This window comes from Cinclus cinclus, chromosome 9, assembly GCF_963662255.1.
Source record: "Cinclus cinclus chromosome 9, bCinCin1.1, whole genome shotgun sequence".
NCBI classification, from domain to species: domain Eukaryota; kingdom Metazoa; phylum Chordata; class Aves; order Passeriformes; family Cinclidae; genus Cinclus; species Cinclus cinclus.
Window position 1 is genome coordinate 9254794 of NC_085054.1, and position 20817 is coordinate 9275610.

The window sequence follows — 20817 nt, forward strand, 5'->3', positions numbered from 1 at the left end:
TACCATATCCCTTAAAGCATTTGGATGAGTTTTTCAGAAACCTGATGGCTGTTCATTTTGTAAACAAACAAACGTGCTGAGCTTGTCCAGTCAGCTTTGTTCTGGCAGCTAATTTAACTGACTTGTGGAAGCTTTAGAAATACCTCTGTGGAAGTTATCTTGCCAGAAGCAATATAGACAAAGGAGTTCAAGTAATTAGTGTTTTAATGACACAAACAAACCACAATGATCCTTTTCCTCTTTTTGGTACTGAGTTCCATGCCTAAGCAACAGAACCATTTGACCTTTGCTAATGACAACATCACTAGTTTGTCTTTTCAAATTTCAAATTGTGACTATGGAACAAGACTCTTCCAGTAAATGATTTTTACTTATTCTCCACCCTGGAAAGAGCTTTTGCTGAGATAAAATAAGGCACCTTTTGTCCAAAATGTTGTACTGGTCATAGGCCAGTCATTGTTACCTGTGCAATGAAACTCTTTATTTATCTTCAATCTATTAACATTTTGCTTCTGTGAGTTGTAGGATATTTTCCTAATAATTATTTCATAGAAGCTTTTTGAAGTTGTGGAACTGTGGGACAATAGTTGGAATTGTCAAAGCAGGATTATAAAGTTTTACTGCTTTCAGTTATTATTTGGCTCATGCTTTCTTATTTTCTTCCCTGCCACTCACTCACCAGCCTTGCCAGTGAGTATGTACTCAAATGACAAGAGAAAGGCAGGATGTGCACTCTTTTTATGCTCAAAGCAGATCTTAACAAGAGAAGTCAGCCCTTCATATTTTTTAAGTTTCTAGGCTGAGAAATTCCACCTGGGTCTCTAAACAGCTATATTTATCAAATACAAATAAAGGGCTAGCCCTTTTTGAATCCCATTTTTGTTTCTCTGTCCTGAGCCAACCATGGAAAATAAAAAGTGATTTTGTTGAAATAGAAATGCTGCGAGTATGTTGCTTTGGTCCACAAAACAAAAGAATCCTAAGACAGCCATAAAATCAAGCCAGCTTTCAGGCAGTACAAACAAGAGCCAGCAGTATTACAAAGGGCTAAAATAAGAAGAGTGTAGTGTCAACATTCAGGAGTTTCCTAGATTTCCATTGCCCCAGAGCATGGAAGTGTGTGCAACCATGCTGCTAATTGCATGTTAGAGGCAGGCAACAGCCTAACTTGAGACTAACTGCAGATACAGAAGATAATAGGGACAATTGCCAATGTATGAGTCCAAATACAGAACACCCAATTATGGAACACAATTAACAGAATAATTTTCCTGTCTGTCTTCTGTCTTTCCTCCCCTTTAAACACAAGTTTATTTTTGGAATTTTCTGGGTTTCTGCATAGGTACAGAAGGCAACTCAGCTTGAAACGCACAAGCCATAAGCATTTAGTGATTGTGCTTCTTTATTGTGTTCCAGACTGCAAGTAGGGTACCAAGACACTAAGAAGTGTTCAGGGGCAGTTGTCTGGGATTCTCTATTCCTAAATAGCTTTCAAGGTGTTTTAAAGGAAATGGAAATCTCTTCTGTTTCTGAATGAAAATGTCTCTGTGGGACCTGCCAGGATGGAACATCTGCCATTATCTGTAGTGTAGCAACACAGTGTGCATTTGGAGCGATAGGACTTCTTACACAAGACCCAGTCTTCATCAAAGTCTGGGCTGCTTTTGGTCATTACAAATTGCTGCATTAAAAACAAACAAGCAAGCAAACAAAAACCCCCGATGTACATTTATAGATTTAGCACACTATCACTTGGTAAGTCTGTCATAGCTTAAAAATTAGCCACTAGGACAGATAGCAAACTTCTGAAAGCTACAGCTTGTCTTCGTGAACAGTACTTGCACTGTTTAATAAATTATGAAGTTTCAGTGTCTTTCTCAGGGAGGAACTGCTTCAAAATCCAAACAGCAGTGAGCATAAAATTTAAGTATCTGCTTAAAAGTTGGGTCTTCTGCCCTAAGAGTACAGCTTCATGTTAGTTTCTCCTTCATATATTACTCACATACTTATAAAAGAGCAGGTAATGGACAGGTGTTCTTTCCTGGACCCAGAGTGAAAACTTACGAAAGTTGGGTGTTGCTGCTCTCCTTTACTGTTGCTTCATTATCTTTTTAAATGTCCTTTTTGTATTGTTTTTTCTTTCCACAATTTAAATTCACTTTTTCTTTTGTATTACATTTTCTTTAAAAACTCACAATAGAAACTTTTAATAATTTTTGTAGAGCTCTTCTCTATTGCATCTTCTAGAATGATCTGATTTAATTAATAAAGCCTGGAGCAAAAATAAATATTTGCATTTAGAGTTACCATGCTTATGTCAGTGGTGCTAGTGAGTTCTCTTTTGATGAGCTAAGCTCCTGAGCCCATCTTTATCGCCATGAAGTCTAGAGCCTGTGTTTTGTTGTTGTGCGTATTTTTTAATTTAAAATGAAAGCTTTCGTTCTGCAGATTCTGAATATACCACACAGAACTCCACTGCTTAGATAGGCTGCACACAGTAATAAGGGTGAGGAGCTGGGAGCTTTGGCTCAGACTGAACAATTCCTGACCCTTAACAGGGACAGGCTGATAATTGCTTGGAGATAGATAGATAGATAGATATATGTGTGTGTGTGTATATATATATATGTATATATGTAAAAAGGGTATAAAAATATATTAAGAAGACAGTAAAATACATAATTTATTGATATTTCTCTTTAAACCAAAACATACACAACCATAAAACCTGAGTGATTTTATTTCTCACACAAAACCAAGAGAAGGATTTTGTCTAAGTGGTTTAATGGTAACACTGCAATTCTCATACTACATACAAAATTTATTCTAGATAGTTTTACATACTTTGATTTAAGTTTGTATTAGTGATGCCTTAAGTTTTAGCTTTCTTATTTTCCAGATCCTGTACTGCATTAGTATATAACTCTGAACTTCATATAAAGTGTTAGCAAGTTCTCCTCACAGTTTACTTAGATAAATCATTTTCCAGCCCAAGAACCAAGGACACCACTACAGCTTCAGGCCCAAAAAGTACAAGCAACAGTGAACTGAGGAGAGCAATCTGAAAGGATGAGACTTTATAACCTGAAGCTGTAATTGGACAATTAACCCCAGTATGTAAATGGAACAAAACTTATAAAAGTGTGAAAACATGTGACCCGTCGTCCATCTTGGGTGGAGCCACAGCTGGACTCCTGTACATCCCAAGCTGTATTCTTTGAAGGCCTATTAATAAATACCTACTTTATTTCTTTAACACGGTCTAGCCTCTGTTCTAGGTAGCCTCTCAAGTTATCATTAGAGTTGCATAGGTAAAACTATATGACAGACCACAGCAGATGGTAGATAATAAGTAAGTCCATGTCCTTCCCCTTGATGTCCAGTATTTCAATCCTATTGCTGAAGAGAAGCAATAAATGCTGCATCTAGCATTAATGATGAACTGGTGAATACATGAAAAGCCATGAACTACAGGCAAGAGTACAGTATCACAAAGAAAAAAAGAAACAAGACCTTACGTAGTAGTACAAAATGTTAAGATTAAATCCAGCCAGAAAAACAGTAGTTGACTACTAGGTATGGAGTCCTTAAATAGCATCTAAAAGTCTCTGTAGCTGGTGTTTATGGCTTAAACATATACAAAAGTTCTTCCTCATTTTTTTACTAAACACTTTCTGGGTTTATTTTATAGCATTAAGAATCTTCATCTTTTGCAGTATCCTTGAATAGCGTCCAAAAGTCTCTGTAGCTGGTGTTTATGGCTTAAATATATACAAAAGTTCTCCCTCCTTTTTTTTTATTAAACATTTTCTGTTTTTTTTAATAGCATTAAGAATCATCATCTTTTGCAGTATCACATACCATTTGGTAAACATAACAACTGAATCTCCTGTTAGGCTTCTGTTCTATATGTAATACAAGGTCTTTGTCAAAGTAAACTTCATGACTGTAAGTCTGAAATGAGAAAAAAAAAGTTCAGATTGCAGTCTGTATTTCATAACTTGATAATATCTGTATCATTTTCCACCAGGAACAAAAATTATTTAACAATGGTGAACTCCATGATCAGGCAGAAATTTTGTGTGGATACACAGAAATTACTCTTCCCGATAAAGGACAGAATTTTAAAACTTTGAGAGGTTTCTCACTCCCCTATTTTAGGAATCTAAGTTCTGAGCATCTGATTTAAGTTGTCTATGCAGTCAATGATAAAAGAGGTGTAAGAGTGCTGAAAATTTCAGACCATCTAAATTGGATGTTCACCTAAACTTGGACTGTATGAACAGCCCATTCCATCTTCCCAAATATACAGTGAGGTCCATGCTTCATTTTATGCATGAGTACTTCAAGTTAAACTAGGGAGACTATTTACAAGTTGTAAAGTTAGTCTGATGTAAATCCATATAGCCATGGACTATTTAAGTTGATAAATACTTCAGAAATACATTAAGGACAACCCTTACCCCAACCAAAACACCCCCAAACAAATGAACCAACCAGAAAAAAAAAAAAATCACTATTTCATATAATGGAGATTTTCAGGTAAATTAACTACTGTCTGATGGAGTACTTACAATTTTAGAGTTGAAATTATTGTTTTATGCAAATCTCATCCCTTTGCAACACTACTTACATATCTGCTTGAAATCAGAACAGAAGTGGTATGTAAATGACTATGGGCAAGAGACAGTGAGAAAAAGACAAGAATTTTCCTCACCACATCCCAGGACTCCTTTAATGGAATACTCTTAAGTAGAATCCCATGTTCATTGCAATGAAAGTCAAGGTGAGCTCTTCCATCAGCTCCTATCTGAGTAACTGCCACAGTGGATAATAAATCCAATTCATCTTCATAGTCCACAATTTTGAAAGTCTTAGGAAAAACAAAACCTCAAGTTTACAAATCAAACATAAATTCACATTCTCCTCTATCTAAATTGCATAACTCTTTTCTTCATGTGAAAGCAGAATTTGGCAAATTCTCATTCTTAGTCTTCTCATCCAAAAGAAAACTTTGGGAGCCTAATACCCAACAGGCATTTTTCCCAACATGAGCTGCCAGAGTATTTCAGCAAAATTCCTTAAGCAGGAGAAAAGGACATGATGTTCTGAAAAATACTAATGTGAAAGTACATGTATTTCATATGTAGCATAGAGAAAAGAAGTATTTCTGAAGTAGCCAAAGACATATGTTTAGGCTCTTGAAGCACAGATATTAAGAGACAGCGTAGCTTTAAACCATCATTGGTTCTGAGGGAATGGGTACATTAGAGTCATTCCATGAATATCTGTATGTTCTGTTCAGATCTCTCTCTTGCTCCATAGATTAGGTGTCAGTAAAGAACTGACACCAAAATGTGAAGATAGCTCACAGTCTTAATCGCCTTTATCTCATTGTGACATACTCTTCAAATTCATGCCAGTCTTTTTCTGCCATAATGTAAAAACATTTGCTAGAATCACAAGTGTAACATGAGGGAAAAAATAGTGTGCAATTATTTTTATTATGGTTAAAAGAAAAAGTGAATAGAAATAAACTACAGACTCTTAAGGATTATACTGGACTGTGCTATATTTTTACCACAGTAAAATCTATTTCCTCAGAATTAAGAATAGGAATTACTGCCAGAAACTGATGAATTTTACCTGTTGTGCTTATGTCAATTAGATCCAGCTCTAGATAGACAGCTAATTTTTTTTTTTCATAACCTTTTAAGAATCAAGTGTTTTTTTCATTCTCAAGAAGCAATTACTTAAAGGAAAAGTATTAAATGCCTTATTTTACAATCCAATCAAAGTAACTGGGAGAGAAAAATTAAAAGTTTAAAGATACAAAAAGGAGGATCCAAAAGAAGAGGAAAAGCAAGTTCATAAAATGCTTTATAAGAAATATAAATATATTCAAAGTAGATATTTAAATGGAGAAAAGAGTAATGATTTGTCACATTAACATATCTTTTCTGTGCCATTGAAGTCACGTGGTTATGGTATCGTGGGGCATAAAATCAGTTCTTGAAAGAAAGAAAAAATACAAAGCTCAAATGTCAACCAAGGAAAAAAGATGATAAACAGGATGTGAAGCAACTGGAAGAAGACAAAGAGAAGAGGAAAAAAGAACTCAAGGATATACACACCACTGCACCTGAAACAAGAAGGGCTTCTGGCTAGGTAAACACTAAAACAATCCATGAAGTGCTTTTACTACATCAGTTACCTCTTGTTCTGGGTCATCATCCAGCAAGGGAAAACGCTTCTTCACCACCCGACCAGAAGCTGTTACAGTAACACTGTTGTTCACCTTTGGAGAAACATTAAAAAAGTGTCTCTAGACTTCGGAGCAATTTAGTTTCTATCAACTGGATAATGTATCTGTTTCATATATTTTTCTTTCTGATCTGTTTACTCATATTCAGAGGTGTCCCACAGAGGTGGCAAAGGTTCTCAGCTACCATAATTTTTTGAACAGAAGTGACTAGAACCAAGACACTGGAATGACAATTAAGACTGCTAAATCACCACCTTTTTTTTCCTAAATTTTACTTCCAGAAGATGGGAAAAGTAGCATCTCAAACCACCGTGGCTGCTTCCACTGGGCTTCATGAACACCAGAAATATTAAAAAACAGGTCATCAGTGTCTTAATAGAAGTCAAAAGGAATAAGCACAGCAAAGGCAGGATTAGAACTCATATTTCTTTGTTCTTACTGTAACAGAAGAGACCTACACGACTTTCAAAAAGCAGTATGGCAACTTTTGAATTCAATGCAAGTTTGTTCTTGAGTTTGTGTAGATTTTTAATACACAAACCTTTTTTCCTGCAAAAGCTTGAAAATTAGCATCACAGATTTGCAGACATTTTACAGTATTCAAACCCTAAAAACTTAATTTTAGCTAAGACATAACCTTGTCTGCTGAATCAAAATGACAGTTCCAGGCACTACCTAGAATTTTTTCTAGGTGCTCTTTAACCTTTTTGACATTAGATTGTCTTTGACTCTTTATCACAAAAGACTTCATAAAACAACTGAGGTGATTTAAGAGCTCAGTTCTACCAGTAGTTTTAAATCATCTTCTCACACTTGATTGTACCTTTCTGCACTCTTCTGACCTACTGATGAGTCAGTCCTGTTCTGTTCCAGTTCAGCAAAACATGCAAGCAGAAAGCACTCACCTTTTCTGCCAGGTTATTATTCTGTTATTTCAGTGCACTGATTTGGCTCACCAAGGGTTAGATGAATGCCAGACTTGTCACAAGAGAATGACAGTGTGCATGGCCAGGAAAAGGAATGGACTTTTGAAAGCAATGCAGTGTCTTTGCTGTCTTATGCAAACTTACCCCTAAGGTATGAGAGACTTGAGACATTCCTAGCATTTGTAAGATCAACTTACCTGAGCACCAGAGATGCACAATTATTGCTTGGTGGCACCTTCATTTGAAGGAAATCTGTCACCATCTTTTAAATATGTTTTAAGTCCATGATACATGGTTACACTGCACACATTAAAGAATGCTGAAAACTAAAGAAAAGACTGGAGGTTTCAGAAATCTGTCCTGAAAGTGTTACTGTTAAATTCTTTTCATACTGCTTAAAAGTCCAATGAAGACAGAAAATGTCTTTCAATAAACCTTGGATAAAGCCCATAAAACAGTGATTACTCAAATATGCAAACTCCCTGTTTATAGCCCAAAATCACACATTGTGATCTCAGACACTAAACTCACACAGTTTTCTCTGTTGGCTACAATCGTAAAATCTTCTGCAATCTCCATTTGGTCTGCATGATTTTTAACTTCCTTAAGCTTTAAGACTCTACAAAAGAAACAAATTACAAAGTAAGTAATATATTCTAATGTGCTTACTACAACATTTCTATATGATTTTTTAAATCTACTACATTAAAGCATTGTAAATAAATAAAATGGAAATTAATTATTTTTGTAATTTATCAGTGAAATTTTGACACAGTGGTCCTTGAGAATTTTTCATATCAAAATTTAAACTACAACCTCTGGTACCCACATTCATCACAGAAATCTGCAGATGTTTCTAGAAGAACTTTTGATTCTGACAAGTTAATATATTTTACAGTTTCTATAGTCTGAGGAGTGTTTGGGCCTGCAAATTGTCAGACTACTGAATTTATGCAGTTACACAACTTCTCTAATGAATTAAAGATTTGAGAAGAAAAGGCTCATACTTTATCAAATTTGGTCCCACGTGGATTATTCTACCTGACATATCTGGATGGAAATATATCCAGTCAGGTTCAAGTGAACAGCATTTCATATCCTGTATGCCATTTTTTGCCTGAAGAAGAAAAGGAAAGCTTAGCATATTAGTATTTTGAAAGTCTCACAGATCTAATTAAAGAGGAAATACTGACCTCCTCACTACATACCTCTGGACATTTTAAGTATTGCTCCAAAACTAGACCAGAAAGTATGACAGTGCAACAATAATAAAAACAACAATAATAATAAAAAAACCTCAGTTCTGATTCTCAAGATACTCAGTGGAGCAGTTTTGAGATTTTTAATACGAAATAAGCAATAACCTTGTAACTTAGCTCTATATTATCCTATCTCTCCTGAAAATAAGCAGAATGAAGATTTAACCTACACTGTGCAAACACTTCAACAATTCCAGCTATTTGAGTATCCAAGACATGGGATGTGTCAAGACAAGCAACAAACATTAGCACAGAGTTTGACTTGAGCCACAAACCTCAGGCTTAGCCTCTTTGGTGGATATTATTTGTGGAGCATGTAAGCCTGGAATACCTTGTGATTTCAGCGATCAGATGCAAGCCAGTCAAAATCGTGGGATTTTGGCAGTGGCTTTCTGTTAAATTTAGCTGACATCAATCATTCAAATTGCCAAATATATGAACACATAGAAAAAAAAAAAACCAGATGAGAAAGGATTCTGCAAATCTATTTGAATCAAAATTGATCTTCAGGTACAACTGTGAAACATCAGTTTTGAAAATAAGATAGGAGGGAAATAATTGATCAGGAAAGCAAAAGAGATAAGGACGTTTACAGATGAGACTTGTTTAGTCAAGAAACTCTGAAAAGGCCCAGAAGTTGCTTGAAATACAGAATGATCTTCAGGTCAATTCCAATTCAAAATAAAAGCTGAGATGGAGAGTTCACACAAAATAGTATTCGTATGATGAACAGTACATAAACAAAAATAATAAGGAACAGATTAAACTAACTAATAAAACCCTTCTAGCGACAGAAGGGGATTAAATTGAGCAGTCTAATATTTTTAGGGAGAGAGAGAAGGTGCAAGTCAAAGATAAACAACAATCATTAAGCTCATTTATTCTGCAGTATCTTAAAATTTAAAATAATTCTGTAGTCAGCATTTAGTAGGCTGACTAGTCAGAAGTGCATTAGGATGTTACCAAGCAAGGAAACAGCTAATGAGACCTACCTTTTATGTCATGAATACCATGCTGTGTAGCTCTGACAGCACTACTATTGGATTGAAATGAAGGAAATATGAGAAGCAGTACTGATTCAGAAGAAAGTATTTTACACATGACTCCATAGGATAGCTCATTTGATACTGGGGTGAGCCCTGTGAAAGCACTACACTGGTAAACAAAGGTATAACCTACTCAGCATAAGAGATGAAGACAAACATAATAGACATTAATTTCAGAGAATCTCCTTTCTGAATATATTACCAAAGCATTGTCTTTCAGAGAACAAATATGGAAGACTCCTTTATGTTTTTTCTTGTTAGGTGTGATGATATAATGCCAAGGGTAACCTCCAATTTGAAATGCATTCTCCAGAGAAGATGCTTCAAATAGCAGAGGTGGGGTATCTGCAAATATTCAGTAATGTTAACACCATTAGTAGCAGAACAGTCATCATTCCATTGATCCTTACAATACTAAATTCCAGTAAAGCTACTAATTCTTCAGAACTTTTGAAGATTGGTGGAAACACATTGGCTATGAACTCTTTTCCAGTGCCAGCTATGCTACCTCACCCAGCATCCAGGTGCATATCTGCAGTTCCCTCTGGAGGGTTACTGCTTTCTAAGATCTTGGTGCTGAATACTCTTTGACTTATGAGCAAAGACACAGCAAATAATTACAATTAATCCAGTTCATCTGGTTGAGAAAGGATGCATACATGAACAGATCAGAGACCATATCAAAATTGTCCCTATTGTCTAAGGAAAACCAGTGATAAGTAACTGGAAACAGCAAGCAGCAACCTCAAATAACAGAATTAAATGCAGAAAGATAGAATATTCAGATTCTGCTTTCTCCTTTTGTGTAATACAACAAAATAATGTAGACCACAGTGGATGTAATCTGTAGCTGAGTTCATAAAAATCCATCAAAATATAGAAATTTTTGCAATTAATAGCAAAAGGTATCTAGTTTTCCTTGCAGTTCAGTTGGGATAAATTACTGACATGTACCAGGCCATTAGTACAAGTCATCTGTTTACTAAATGAGAGGCATCTTTGAATGAAATGGACTGCACAGAACTTCACAGCTTCTGCCAACTAGCTAAATTAAAGCAATTTCTACAGCTGCTATAACTGAATCAATTTGAGACTGAAGATCATCTCTTTCTAACAGTACAGAGAAAAGCTGGGGAAAAAACTGACAAGACATGGAGAAAATCTGCAATTTCAAGGGGCATTTAAACAGGCAGAATACAAAAACCCAAACTGAATTAGTGCAAGGAGAACAAGTTCTTATCTGGACTTTGAGTCCCAAAGGTCTTATCCAAATTTTGACTTGTCCTTATCCTGCTTTGTCTAGATAATTATCCTGATGCCAATGGTGCTGTCACATGACATCAGATATTATGTTAATGGAGTGCTTCTCTCTTCTTCCTTTGTTCATTTTTCTATCAATTTAGCCATTTAGATTGAATGGAATTAGTTCACTGCCAATGGAAATGAAGTCTTTCCTAAACTGGAAAGTGGCTGTGTCCCATTTGCCTTTTGGAGTGACACACAGGAATTGGGAGATTCTGTGCAAGACATAAACTATAGGTTATAGAAAACTCCTGCATCTGCTGGAAATGTAGAGAATGTTGAAGATGGAAGCATAAGCAAAGGATCTACTGATACTAAAATCCATCAGAAAATGAAAAATTATTTAAGGAAGTTTGTGACATTTTACCCAAACAATTTTATAAATATATCTTTTGTATCAAAGTCCCTCAAAATATTCTGGTAGATGGACTAAATGATTTATTATTTATACAATTAAATGTAGCTCAATAGAATACCGAGTAGCAGAGGCTGCTTATAAAAATATGCCTTTCCTTTTATGTTCACTTAGCAAAGATTTGCAAGATCATAGTCACATCAACCACTGTGATAATGTGATTCTGCTGCCTCAGCTCCATATTTCCCACTGTATGTCACTTGCTCTTGTTGCTTAACACTTCCTGTTTTATTGTTTGCAAGTCCTTTCCCAAGTCTTGCCAGTTTTCAATCTCCAGTTGAGCTTCTTTGTTCGCTTACTTTAAACTTTGCAAACTTATCTAAATGAAGTCATTCCTGGCAGCACTAACAAGTGTTTGTAAAACCAAAGAAACAACAAGAAAAGTTTTCTACAAAGTATAATTCTCCTTGCTTTTTTTCTGAAATTACTGTATCAGCTAACAATAAATCAAACTACAGTTTTAAGTTCAGAGAGCAACTAAGCTATCTGAAAATGTTTAACAGTTTTCTTGTTATGTTCTATATAATTATTACTGTAATTACAAGTAAAGCAAAACACATTTTACAATAATGTAAATCCAGAAATACATCTACAGCACAATAAGAGCACAGTAATTTCAATATTCTCTTAGTGTGAAATAAGACACAATCAATCCATAAAAGACACAGTCAAGGCAATACAAAGATCATAATTACCTGTTATTTTAATGTTACATGGAAGACCAAATGGATATTTTCCTACAACTCCCACCTGACCATTCCAGTTGAATTCTTGTCCCAAATCAAATGGTTGTTCCATGAACTAAAATAACACAGAACAATTTAACTTTACAGATGCATACTTACTTGCTGTTTAGTTTTACTCTCTATTACTACTGCATTCTTTCTCTTGCTAGTTACTGCTTGAGGTCTTATTTTTGAAATAATGTTTGATTTTTGATTGGAAGGATATAAACAACTCTAGCTGCAGTTCTGTTTGACATCAAACTTACCCATGCCCACCAGTTTCTGTCCTTAACAATCATCTATAACTACAGACTACGTGTGTAGGGAGAAGCACATCTGATGTATCTCCCCAGAAGTGCCTGTCTGACCCTGTATCTCTTATGTTTTGCCACCTGTAACTATTGCAAATAATTTTTCTGATAGTGTATCCATTTGTATTTTCTGACCCTAAATAGATCTAGGCAGGAACCTATATACCCCACATACTTGTGTAGAGTACATGAATATTTATGACTTGTTCCCCAAAAAACAGCACTGACTGTATGAAACCTCTTTATTTCATTACCTGTTCCAAAATGGCCTTGAAGTTATAGAGTCTGACCAGACCCATGCTATACATTACAATCAGGATTCCATTAGAAACAGCAACATCTGTCACACTATTACCAAAAATCTGGAATAAAATGAAGCAAAAAATATTCTATTAGAGAAGAAATTGAGAGAAAACACAAATAACTGACATTATAGCCTCAATTTTTCAATCACTTTATTTTTTTTTATTCTGACCAAATTCTATGATCAGTGTTTTCTGTAACTCATCTGTTTTGCTGTTTCTTTAATCCACTGCACTGCAGTAACACCTGAGGTTACATTAGTCATAGTCTGCAAGCAGATTCATGCTCTAATCAGTTCTCAGTATATCTTCATATCATGCTACCCAGTTATTATCATACACGAATAGATTATATTATTCAGCATCCCATGTTAGCAAAACTAGCAACTCGATGCAAAAGTCCTGATTTCAGATCTTCTGTTCTTTCTTCATCCCCAGGGTAAAATACTAGTCTAATCACAACTCTATGACTGCGTACAGCTGTACTAAAACTACATTATCCAGCTGTCACAGAGTACAGGGTTTTCTCTGAATCCAAATTAGACATATACATGAGAAGCTGACTTATCTTTTTTAATCATTATGCACTATTCATTTGTGCCACTGCTTAACACATCACTGAGCAAATCCCACAAACTAATTCTTAGTATTTAATACCAACATGTGAAGTTGATAGGGTTTTTTAATAGATAAGCTTGAAAATGTAGTTTTCTTTAATCTGACTCACTATGTGAAAAAGCAATTAAATCAGTTAAAACAGGCTTAAAAACAATAAAAAAACTAAAGAAACTCAAAAACTTTAAGACACCTACACCTTAATACTACCAGCAATTTTGTGATCTGTTTGGTTCTGAAAGACATATTCACCCAAGACTGCCTTCTATTTAGTTTTATGGCTCTTTCTTAATACATTTGTTACCTTAGATCAGTGTCTTTCAGACACAAACTCTAATAATGTTCCAACCCTAAAGTCTCCTTCCTGTCCTTGACACCTCAGCCACTCTGAACTCAGAATATATTGCGGCACACCATCTCAGCAAAGCTGACCTGTGAGGTGCATTCTGAAGCCTTAAGCAATAACACTAAGCCCAGCTCAAACCTAACAGTTACATTCCACTGATCTGTGTCAGGTCTGGCACTGCCTTCCCTGCTTGCATCTCCTGCTGGGTGGATTCTCACATCCCAAGTGCTGCCCCTTCCATTACAGTTTTAACAATTTCCCTGATGAGTGCTCACTACAGACCAGCTGAAGAAGTGCTTTTTCACGTGTTTTGCCTACTATGACCATGATGAATGTGGCATGCCATTCCTAAACAGATTGAGAATACCTTTGATACTGATAATGTTTTTTCCAGTCCTAAATACCAACTCTGAACAGAACAATACACAGTACCTCCAAGCTTTCATGGGCCCAAACGAAAAAGTTTAACCCCTGCCTTCACTTGCCAGGCCCGATTTCCATTACTGCCTCAACCCAACCTAGCACTAGCTAAAACTCTAGCTTATAGCTCCAGACCCTAAAAGACACTGCACCTCACAGAACCTAAAAGACAGAGTTTCCATGTTTGTACTGTTTCATGCTTGTATCCAGAGCTTCCTTGACTTAAAATAGAGCAGTCAAAACTACAGTCTGGCTCAAAGTTTGTTCCTAAGTATATACACTAACTTATAGGTCAGAAACTGAACTCAGGTTGGTTGTTCTTGACTGATAAAGCAAGACATATTTACTTTTGTCATTCAGTAACACTGATAATAAAAGTGTGAAACATTTATAACTGCATATAGAATTCATATTACTACGACTAGGACTGGGTCAGAGGCACATCTATGATTCTTTAAAGAGGTGAAAAGAAGTGTACAAACACTTTAGGGTTCGCCAGTTCTTATGACTGCTCTATGAAAAGGCTGAAGTCCTGCTGCATCTCAAAGAGTAACCCAGTAATAGAATCCATCTGTATCTTCTCTTCTGGCCATTAGAATTAAGAATATCTACCCCAACACCCCTATCAGACACAAGAACTGCTACTAATTAATGTTTCAATTGCTTTTACAAACTGTAAGTATGACTTCTGAAATTCTGAAATACGTGCCTAAACTATAGCTGTCATAGAACTACATTACAGATTATATATTATTAGAGAAATTAAATTACCTTTTTGTTTATTTCCAACATTCCAATGAATGAAAGAGGCAAAACTTGGAATACAGCAAGATAAAACAATACAGTCTGTTGGATTCCTGCCTGGGAAGGAACAATACTGAATACAGTTATCAAAGGTAGGACACCTTTATCTTGTACCATAATAACCAAGTATAACATCCCCATCTTTGTGCTTGTAAATTTTTTTTTGATCAATGTTGTAAAAAAAGTTTTTCAACACACTTACCTGCCGTGCTGCTGCAGGGAGCTTATTCTGAGCTGACTTTACAATCATTACTTCTTGAGGAGTATCCCAGCTCAGATACCTATTTGTGACAAGAAAGGCCTGTCTTAATCACTTAAAAACCACTTATTAATATATTATTTCACATCAAATGTAATCAACTATAACTAAGCAGTTGCCTGTGCCCAGGCAAACTTCAGTATTTGATTTGGAAGCAGTGCTCAAGATGTTTGCTGTTTGAAATAATGCAGAAATCCATGGAATTAGGAATGACTTATTTATATAGGATTGTGAGAAAAATTTGGAAAGCATGAATATTCACTATCTTAATTTTTCTCCTTCCCTTCATAACCACCACTTTCTTATCCTTCAGCCTAAAGAAAACATATTTTTTCCTGAAAATAAAAAAAAAAGAAGCAGTCCACTAGAAGCAGTAACTGCCCTGCTTTAAAAGAGAAATGTGGCTACCTTATGGAGAAGAACCTTTACAAATTAAAAACAGTTCAGACTTTAAACATATTATTTGTATGTTTGATCAGGTTTGGTTTTCAGCTCTTAAAATCCTCTCCTGATAGGTTGCCATTGCAATAGTAAAGGCTGTAAAGTTGTCAGAGAAAAGCAAATAGTAGGCTAGGTTCTGTGGAACTTGATACCAAATTTGACCCCATAATTCTTAAGCAGATTAAATTCTTCTGCAGGTAGGAGCATGCAGGAACAGTACTCCAGGTAATGTTCTAGATTAACAAGCCTGTTGTCAGCCCTAGGGTAGTACCAAAATAACACAATTACCCTTCTCCTCTATAGTACTAATCACTGTTAATTAAATAAACTCTCCTTCTCCACTGTACTACTACTGACTGTTAATGATACAAAGCCTAGCTGTTGTTTAATACCTGAAGAATTTGCAACAGGAACCAGCAAGATACACTTTTTCCAGTACTTCTCCACTATCAGCAGAGAGACGTAGAAGCCAGTTCTGCACTGTCAAGACTATCAGGGAAGCTTTATAATCTGATGGACTCGGTAGCATTTCCCCCTACATAAAAAAAGGCTATTAGAAAAAACTTTGTATCAGGAAGATACAAAATATTTTGACACAGTCAGAAGAACACATAAGTAAATACACATTCCTCAAAAACTGAAGGAGGAAAGCTGCCTGCTAATCAGATCAGTATCTCTAAGCTCCTGTCCATGCCAAATAATTACCTATGACATAATCTGCTGTCTCACTTTCTGCAAATCAGTTACCTTTTCTAAAAAAGGCACCTGTTAAAAAATCCTTGCCTTGCAAAACTCGACTGCTTATTTATGTAATTTATACCAATCTTGAAGAGAAAATTGCTTAAGTATTTCAAAATAAGACATTCAGTGGTAATTCAACAGTAATTGCTACAAATGGCATTTACAGTTTTCATTTTAGGCACTGCTAGTACTTCTAAGCTCTGTGGGCACTGGGTGAAGGAGAGAAGTTATGTAATTATCAGGTAGAAAGAAACATTAGAACAGTTTTTGGGCAGGGTCACTTCAATGGGTCTCCAGTGTATCTGCTTTTTGGGTTTTTTTGACGTCAACAGATCTGAAAAAAACTAAAATTCCCAGCTACTGTCCTTTCCATTTAAAAACTAGAGAAAAATATAAGTAGAATTTATTTTGTAAGGAATTCAGAATTAGTTGCTTAAGAATAAAAGCACTGGTTTTTAAATCTTCCATTAAAGCTTATGAAGAAAGCACTTGAATGCACTATTGAGACATTCAGAGAAGTATACCTCTAAATTAAAAGAGGTTAATATAAATAAGGCACATGTTGCAAACCTTTAATGACCTAACTCCATAAAAACATTGAGAAAATAGCTTGGAGGGAAAAAGCACTCCATCCTAAATGTTTAATCAAATTTTGCACAAAATGCTCTAGTAAAAAGTAATCTTACCAGTGGGCATTCCAATAATAAAGCATCTTCTATTTTTTCAGACTTGGCACACTTTGACTTTTGATAAATTAGTCTTGGCTGTTGTGCAATGCTAGAGGAAAATGATTGCTGATCATTAGTCTGTTTTATAGACCACTTTCTATCAAGTCATTTCATACAGTTTTATAAATCCTGCCTCCTCACGCAGGTCTGAAATCTAAGCATCTTATTTTTACTTTGTAAATATACCTGAAATTGCTCTCAAAATAAGGCCTGATAAAGAATAGTTAATATAATGTAATATTTGAAAGCTAACCTCTAAATCTTTTTGTCTGATTTTTTTTTGTTTGTTTTCAGTTTTGGGCTTACTTTTACTTCTAGTTTTGTTGGGGTTTTTTTTGTTTTAAGTAACAAACTTAATAGTAACATTCTTGCTCTAGTGATATACATTAAGAAGGAAGCATAATTCCAAAACTAATGATCATCCTGAAACCTTCCCCTCAAGTTCTTCCAATGCTGCCTTTCATAACAAAGGTGCGGCATCATGTTCAGATATTTAAAAAAAAGAACTCTACTAATTAAAATTGATGCCTTTTGGGTGTTTCCTGTTATACATTCTCTATATTCTTCACACATATATTTGTAATTCTATCACTTATTGTATTAGTAGCTAGTTTTCCCTGCACTTTTCCATGGCCTTTTCCTGGGCAGAAAGACAAAACAAATTCCGGAGCTCCAAGTCCGGGGATGTACAAGGCCCCTATGCTATCTTGGTTCTTCCTGGGAACCAAGGCTGAGAACAACTCTTGGAAATACATTCTCATGGACAAAGTACAACTGGTGCTGAAGGGGGGACTTCAGAGAAGGGGCTTGACCTGGGTGAAGGGGGAATTGCATCACCACTTGTCCTCCTAACCAGGGCTTTTTATCAATTATGCTAGTTTCCTAAAACCTATAAATGTGTACTCATCCCTGTAGGGGTGGGTTTTTGTGGACATCTTTCCATAACTGCCTCTGAAAGCCTTCATTAAATATCCCCTTTTATATTACCTCCTTACTAAGATTGAGTTTCATTTCCAGGTTGGGAAAAAGGCAACAAAATAAAAGCTTTGTACTGTGCAGAGTTTTGCCCTCTGGGAGAGGATGAGACAAAGAAGAACATGAAAGATGCTAGACAGGTTAACCCAATACTGAAAACATTCAGATAATGTAGGAATAAAAGCAAATTTAGATCTCAGTTGTGGGTGATAGAGTAACTTAATTAACTCTTAGTGGTTTACCCTGACAGAGTAGTTTGTCTCTTATGTATCATATAAGACTATCTCAAAACTGCTGTGCCCACAACCTCCTCAGCAATGCAGCTCTCGAGTCCATGCTACTTCCCTCACGGCAGGGACAGGCAAGGACAAGGGTGGGTGCACACAGATTTCCTGTCCTCCACCTTACCATGTGCTGCCTTCTAACCTGTGTCTCTGCAACTGACTGTGCAACAGGAGAACATTTTGGATCAGAGAACTGATCTACAAAATACGGTTGCCAAAACTAGAACATACTGCAGGCTGTACTTCTACATGAAGAATAATTTACTTATTTTATACAGAATTTACATAGTACCAAGTTTGTTACATAGGCTGATTCTGTGACACTCTTTAGCACAGTACAAGTTGCCAGACTACAAAGAGGTACTGTTCATTTGGCTTTTTTTATAGTGCAAGACTAGAAAACTGTGTTAATCTTGCATTCCTGAAAGCTGCGGTTATACTGCACCAGAAAGATGAGATTTATCACCTGCTTATTTTTTGTTCCCAAGTAAACTCCATTTAATTCACAGCAGCTATTTGTATGAATAAAGTTAGCAATATAACACAGAATCAGTCTCAAACCCGTAACTCACTACCTCACAATTGTAAATTTATTACCTGGTAATACAGCACTGGTAATTGTCCATGTAAATTCTTCCTCTTTCATATGCAATAGGAGATGCAGAATGAGTTGTCCAAACATTCTTGAATTTAGTACTTTCCTGAAATGCAATAGTTTTAACAGTGATGGCAGTTTGTAACAAACTTTGCTTCTGAAAAAAATGTTATTTGTCATTAACTGCATTGAAACTGGCAACTAAACTTCCATGGTGACTTTTGAAATCAAGGACTAAGCTCTCAGAATATAAATAAGCAGAGAATTCTTTTTTATGTAGTTAATTTGATTTATTAAACACTTAATTCCATTCTGCTGGTGGTACTTAGTCTGAAAGATAGAAAAATGTATTTACTGTTATTTGCAATAAATGCCCAAAATGCTAATAAAATAAACTGCTCACATTAAAGTTTCTTGCATGTATTTGAGAGATCAGGAGCCCTACACCATTAACAAAGGTTCCAATCTTAGAAAAAAGAAGTGTAAGTCAGACATACTTATTTTTATTTAAGTAAATGTTGCATGCCTATTGATCTAGTTACATAAGCAGACACTTCAGCTGACTTCCAATAAATGTATTTTCAATATAAGATAATTGCTAATTAATTTCCACATTCTTTTCTGATGTGTATCAACTACTGTATGGAAGCAGTAATTGTTTTGACAAAAAAAAAAGTTCACTTCACTTTGTAGTGGGTTTAATTCCTATTTTTTTCTGTAACATCAGTTTCACTGAGAACTGGGGTTACATTTACCTGAAAATCTCTTTATTAATTATCTTATTATGCCAACTCTTTTCAAATTTAACATGAAGCACTAAGAATTTAAGATTAGTATTAAATATGAAGCCATCTTAGGGGAACAGGTGATATAAAATCTCATAAAAGCTTATTTCTAACACAATTATTAGATATGCAAGTGCCTGTGCAGTTTTTCCTGTCTGCATTTCTAGGTCTGAGCCTTGTGAAATAAATTTAACCACTACTAACTGTTTTCATCAAAACTGCACCTTTTTTCTCCCCAGACTTGTCCTCCGGCGTGAGCAGGGATCTCCGGAACGCCTGGGCCGAGGACTGACACTCGGCCCCCTCGGCTGAGAGCCCGAACCCGCAGGGCTGCAGCCAGCGCCGAAACGCAGCCTTATTACCTGACACATGATCTTTCTGAGGAGTCCCAGGTTCTTCCTGTGGGCGACACCAGCATCTCTGGCATAGAAGCCGTGGGCCCTGCGGGTGAGGAGGCGGCAGACGTTGTGCACCCCGCACGCCCGGAGGGCGGTCCTGTCCCCGCCGGCGGCCGCCTGCGGGCATATCCTCGGCCCGCGGGGCGGGATCGCCTTTCTCCCCCGCTCCAGGCTCGCTCTCGGCAGGGCGTGCAGCCTTGCAGGGCTAGGCCCGCGCCGGGTTTATCTCCAACCCCGGCCCTGCCGGCGAGAGGTGAAGCGAAGCGGGGCCCGAGCGGCCCTTCGCTCCTCGACTCCCGAGCGAAGCAGGCCGAGGCCTCCCGACGGTGCTCCGCGCCCCGCGCTTCCCCGGCAGCCGCAGCGCCGGTTTCCGCAGACGCCAGGCGGGGACGGCCCCGCGCCGCCTCCCCGCGGTCTGCCGGGTACTGTAGTTTTTCCGCGAGTGGAATCGCCCGGCGCGCCCGGACTTCACCTCCCGCCGTGCCCCGCGGAGCGCCGCCGCCGCTCGTGGCCGGGCCGGGCCGGCTGAGGCGGCCGCGCGGTGCCCGCGGGTGCCGGGCGGAGCGCGGTCACGTCCGCGTACGGGAGCGCTGGGCGTTGGCCCTGATGAGGCACCGCTCCGGGAAGCGGGCAGGAGCGGGCGCTGCGCAGGGCTTGGTGAGAATCACCGGCGGCGGCCGCTGGCCGGTACCGCGGAGCCGCCCGCGCACCAGGAGCTCTGCCCCGGCCCGGCTCCCCGCCGAGCTGGAGAATGCGGGCGTGCAGATAGAAGCATCTTACCTGTTTTTTTTCTTCTTTTTTTTATATAATGCAAGAAAGTTTTGTTAGTGGTAGCTAGTCAAGGAGAGGTGGGAGCGGGTATCTTCTTTCTTCTA

General features: G+C 37.2%; 2 protein-coding genes across 4 annotated transcripts in view; one reads left to right on the forward strand and one right to left on the reverse strand.

The window, feature by feature from the left end:
- Positions 1 to 2665: 2665 nt before the first annotated feature.
- DCAF17 (DDB1 and CUL4 associated factor 17) lies at positions 2666 to 20808 on the reverse strand. 2 transcript variants are annotated; one of them, XM_062498610.1, is made up of 15 exons: positions 20723 to 20808; positions 19907 to 19985; positions 18762 to 18865; positions 16864 to 16954; positions 15829 to 15971; positions 14939 to 15017; positions 14704 to 14793; positions 12504 to 12611; positions 11909 to 12014; positions 9699 to 9841; positions 8199 to 8308; positions 7723 to 7810; positions 6215 to 6298; positions 4718 to 4873; positions 2666 to 3954 (listed from the first exon to the last, which is right to left on the reverse strand). In XM_062498610.1, the coding sequence occupies exons 2-15, from the start codon at positions 19913 to 19915 to the stop codon at positions 3829 to 3831; spliced, it is 1437 nt and encodes a 478-aa protein (XP_062354594.1). In that variant the 5' UTR covers positions 19916 to 19985; positions 20723 to 20808; the 3' UTR covers positions 2666 to 3828. The 2 variants fall into 2 exon arrangements, with proteins under 2 accessions (XP_062354594.1, XP_062354595.1); XM_062498611.1 differs by lacking the exon at positions 20723 to 20808 and having other exon boundaries at positions 19907 to 20140.
- METTL8 (methyltransferase 8, tRNA N3-cytidine) overlaps positions 20485 to 20817 on the forward strand; it is a 42972-nt gene continuing 42639 nt past the window's right edge. For both annotated transcript variants that reach the window (XM_062498612.1, XM_062498613.1), the window contains exon 1: positions 20485 to 20599. The gene's annotated coding sequence lies outside the window, so the exon portion shown is untranslated. The remainder of the gene's footprint in view (positions 20600 to 20817) is intronic.

Excerpts from the sequence above, each read along its gene's own strand:
- DCAF17 (XM_062498610.1), bottom strand. Across the intron at positions 16,955-18,761 it reads TACCAGTGCTGTATTACCAG|CATTGCACAACAGCCAAGAC; the intron begins GTAATAAATTTA and ends ATTTTCCTCTAG. Across the intron at positions 3,955-4,717 it reads TAAAGGAGTCCTGGGATGTG|ACTTACAGTCATGAAGTTTA; the intron begins GTGAGGAAAATT and ends TTCTCATTTCAG.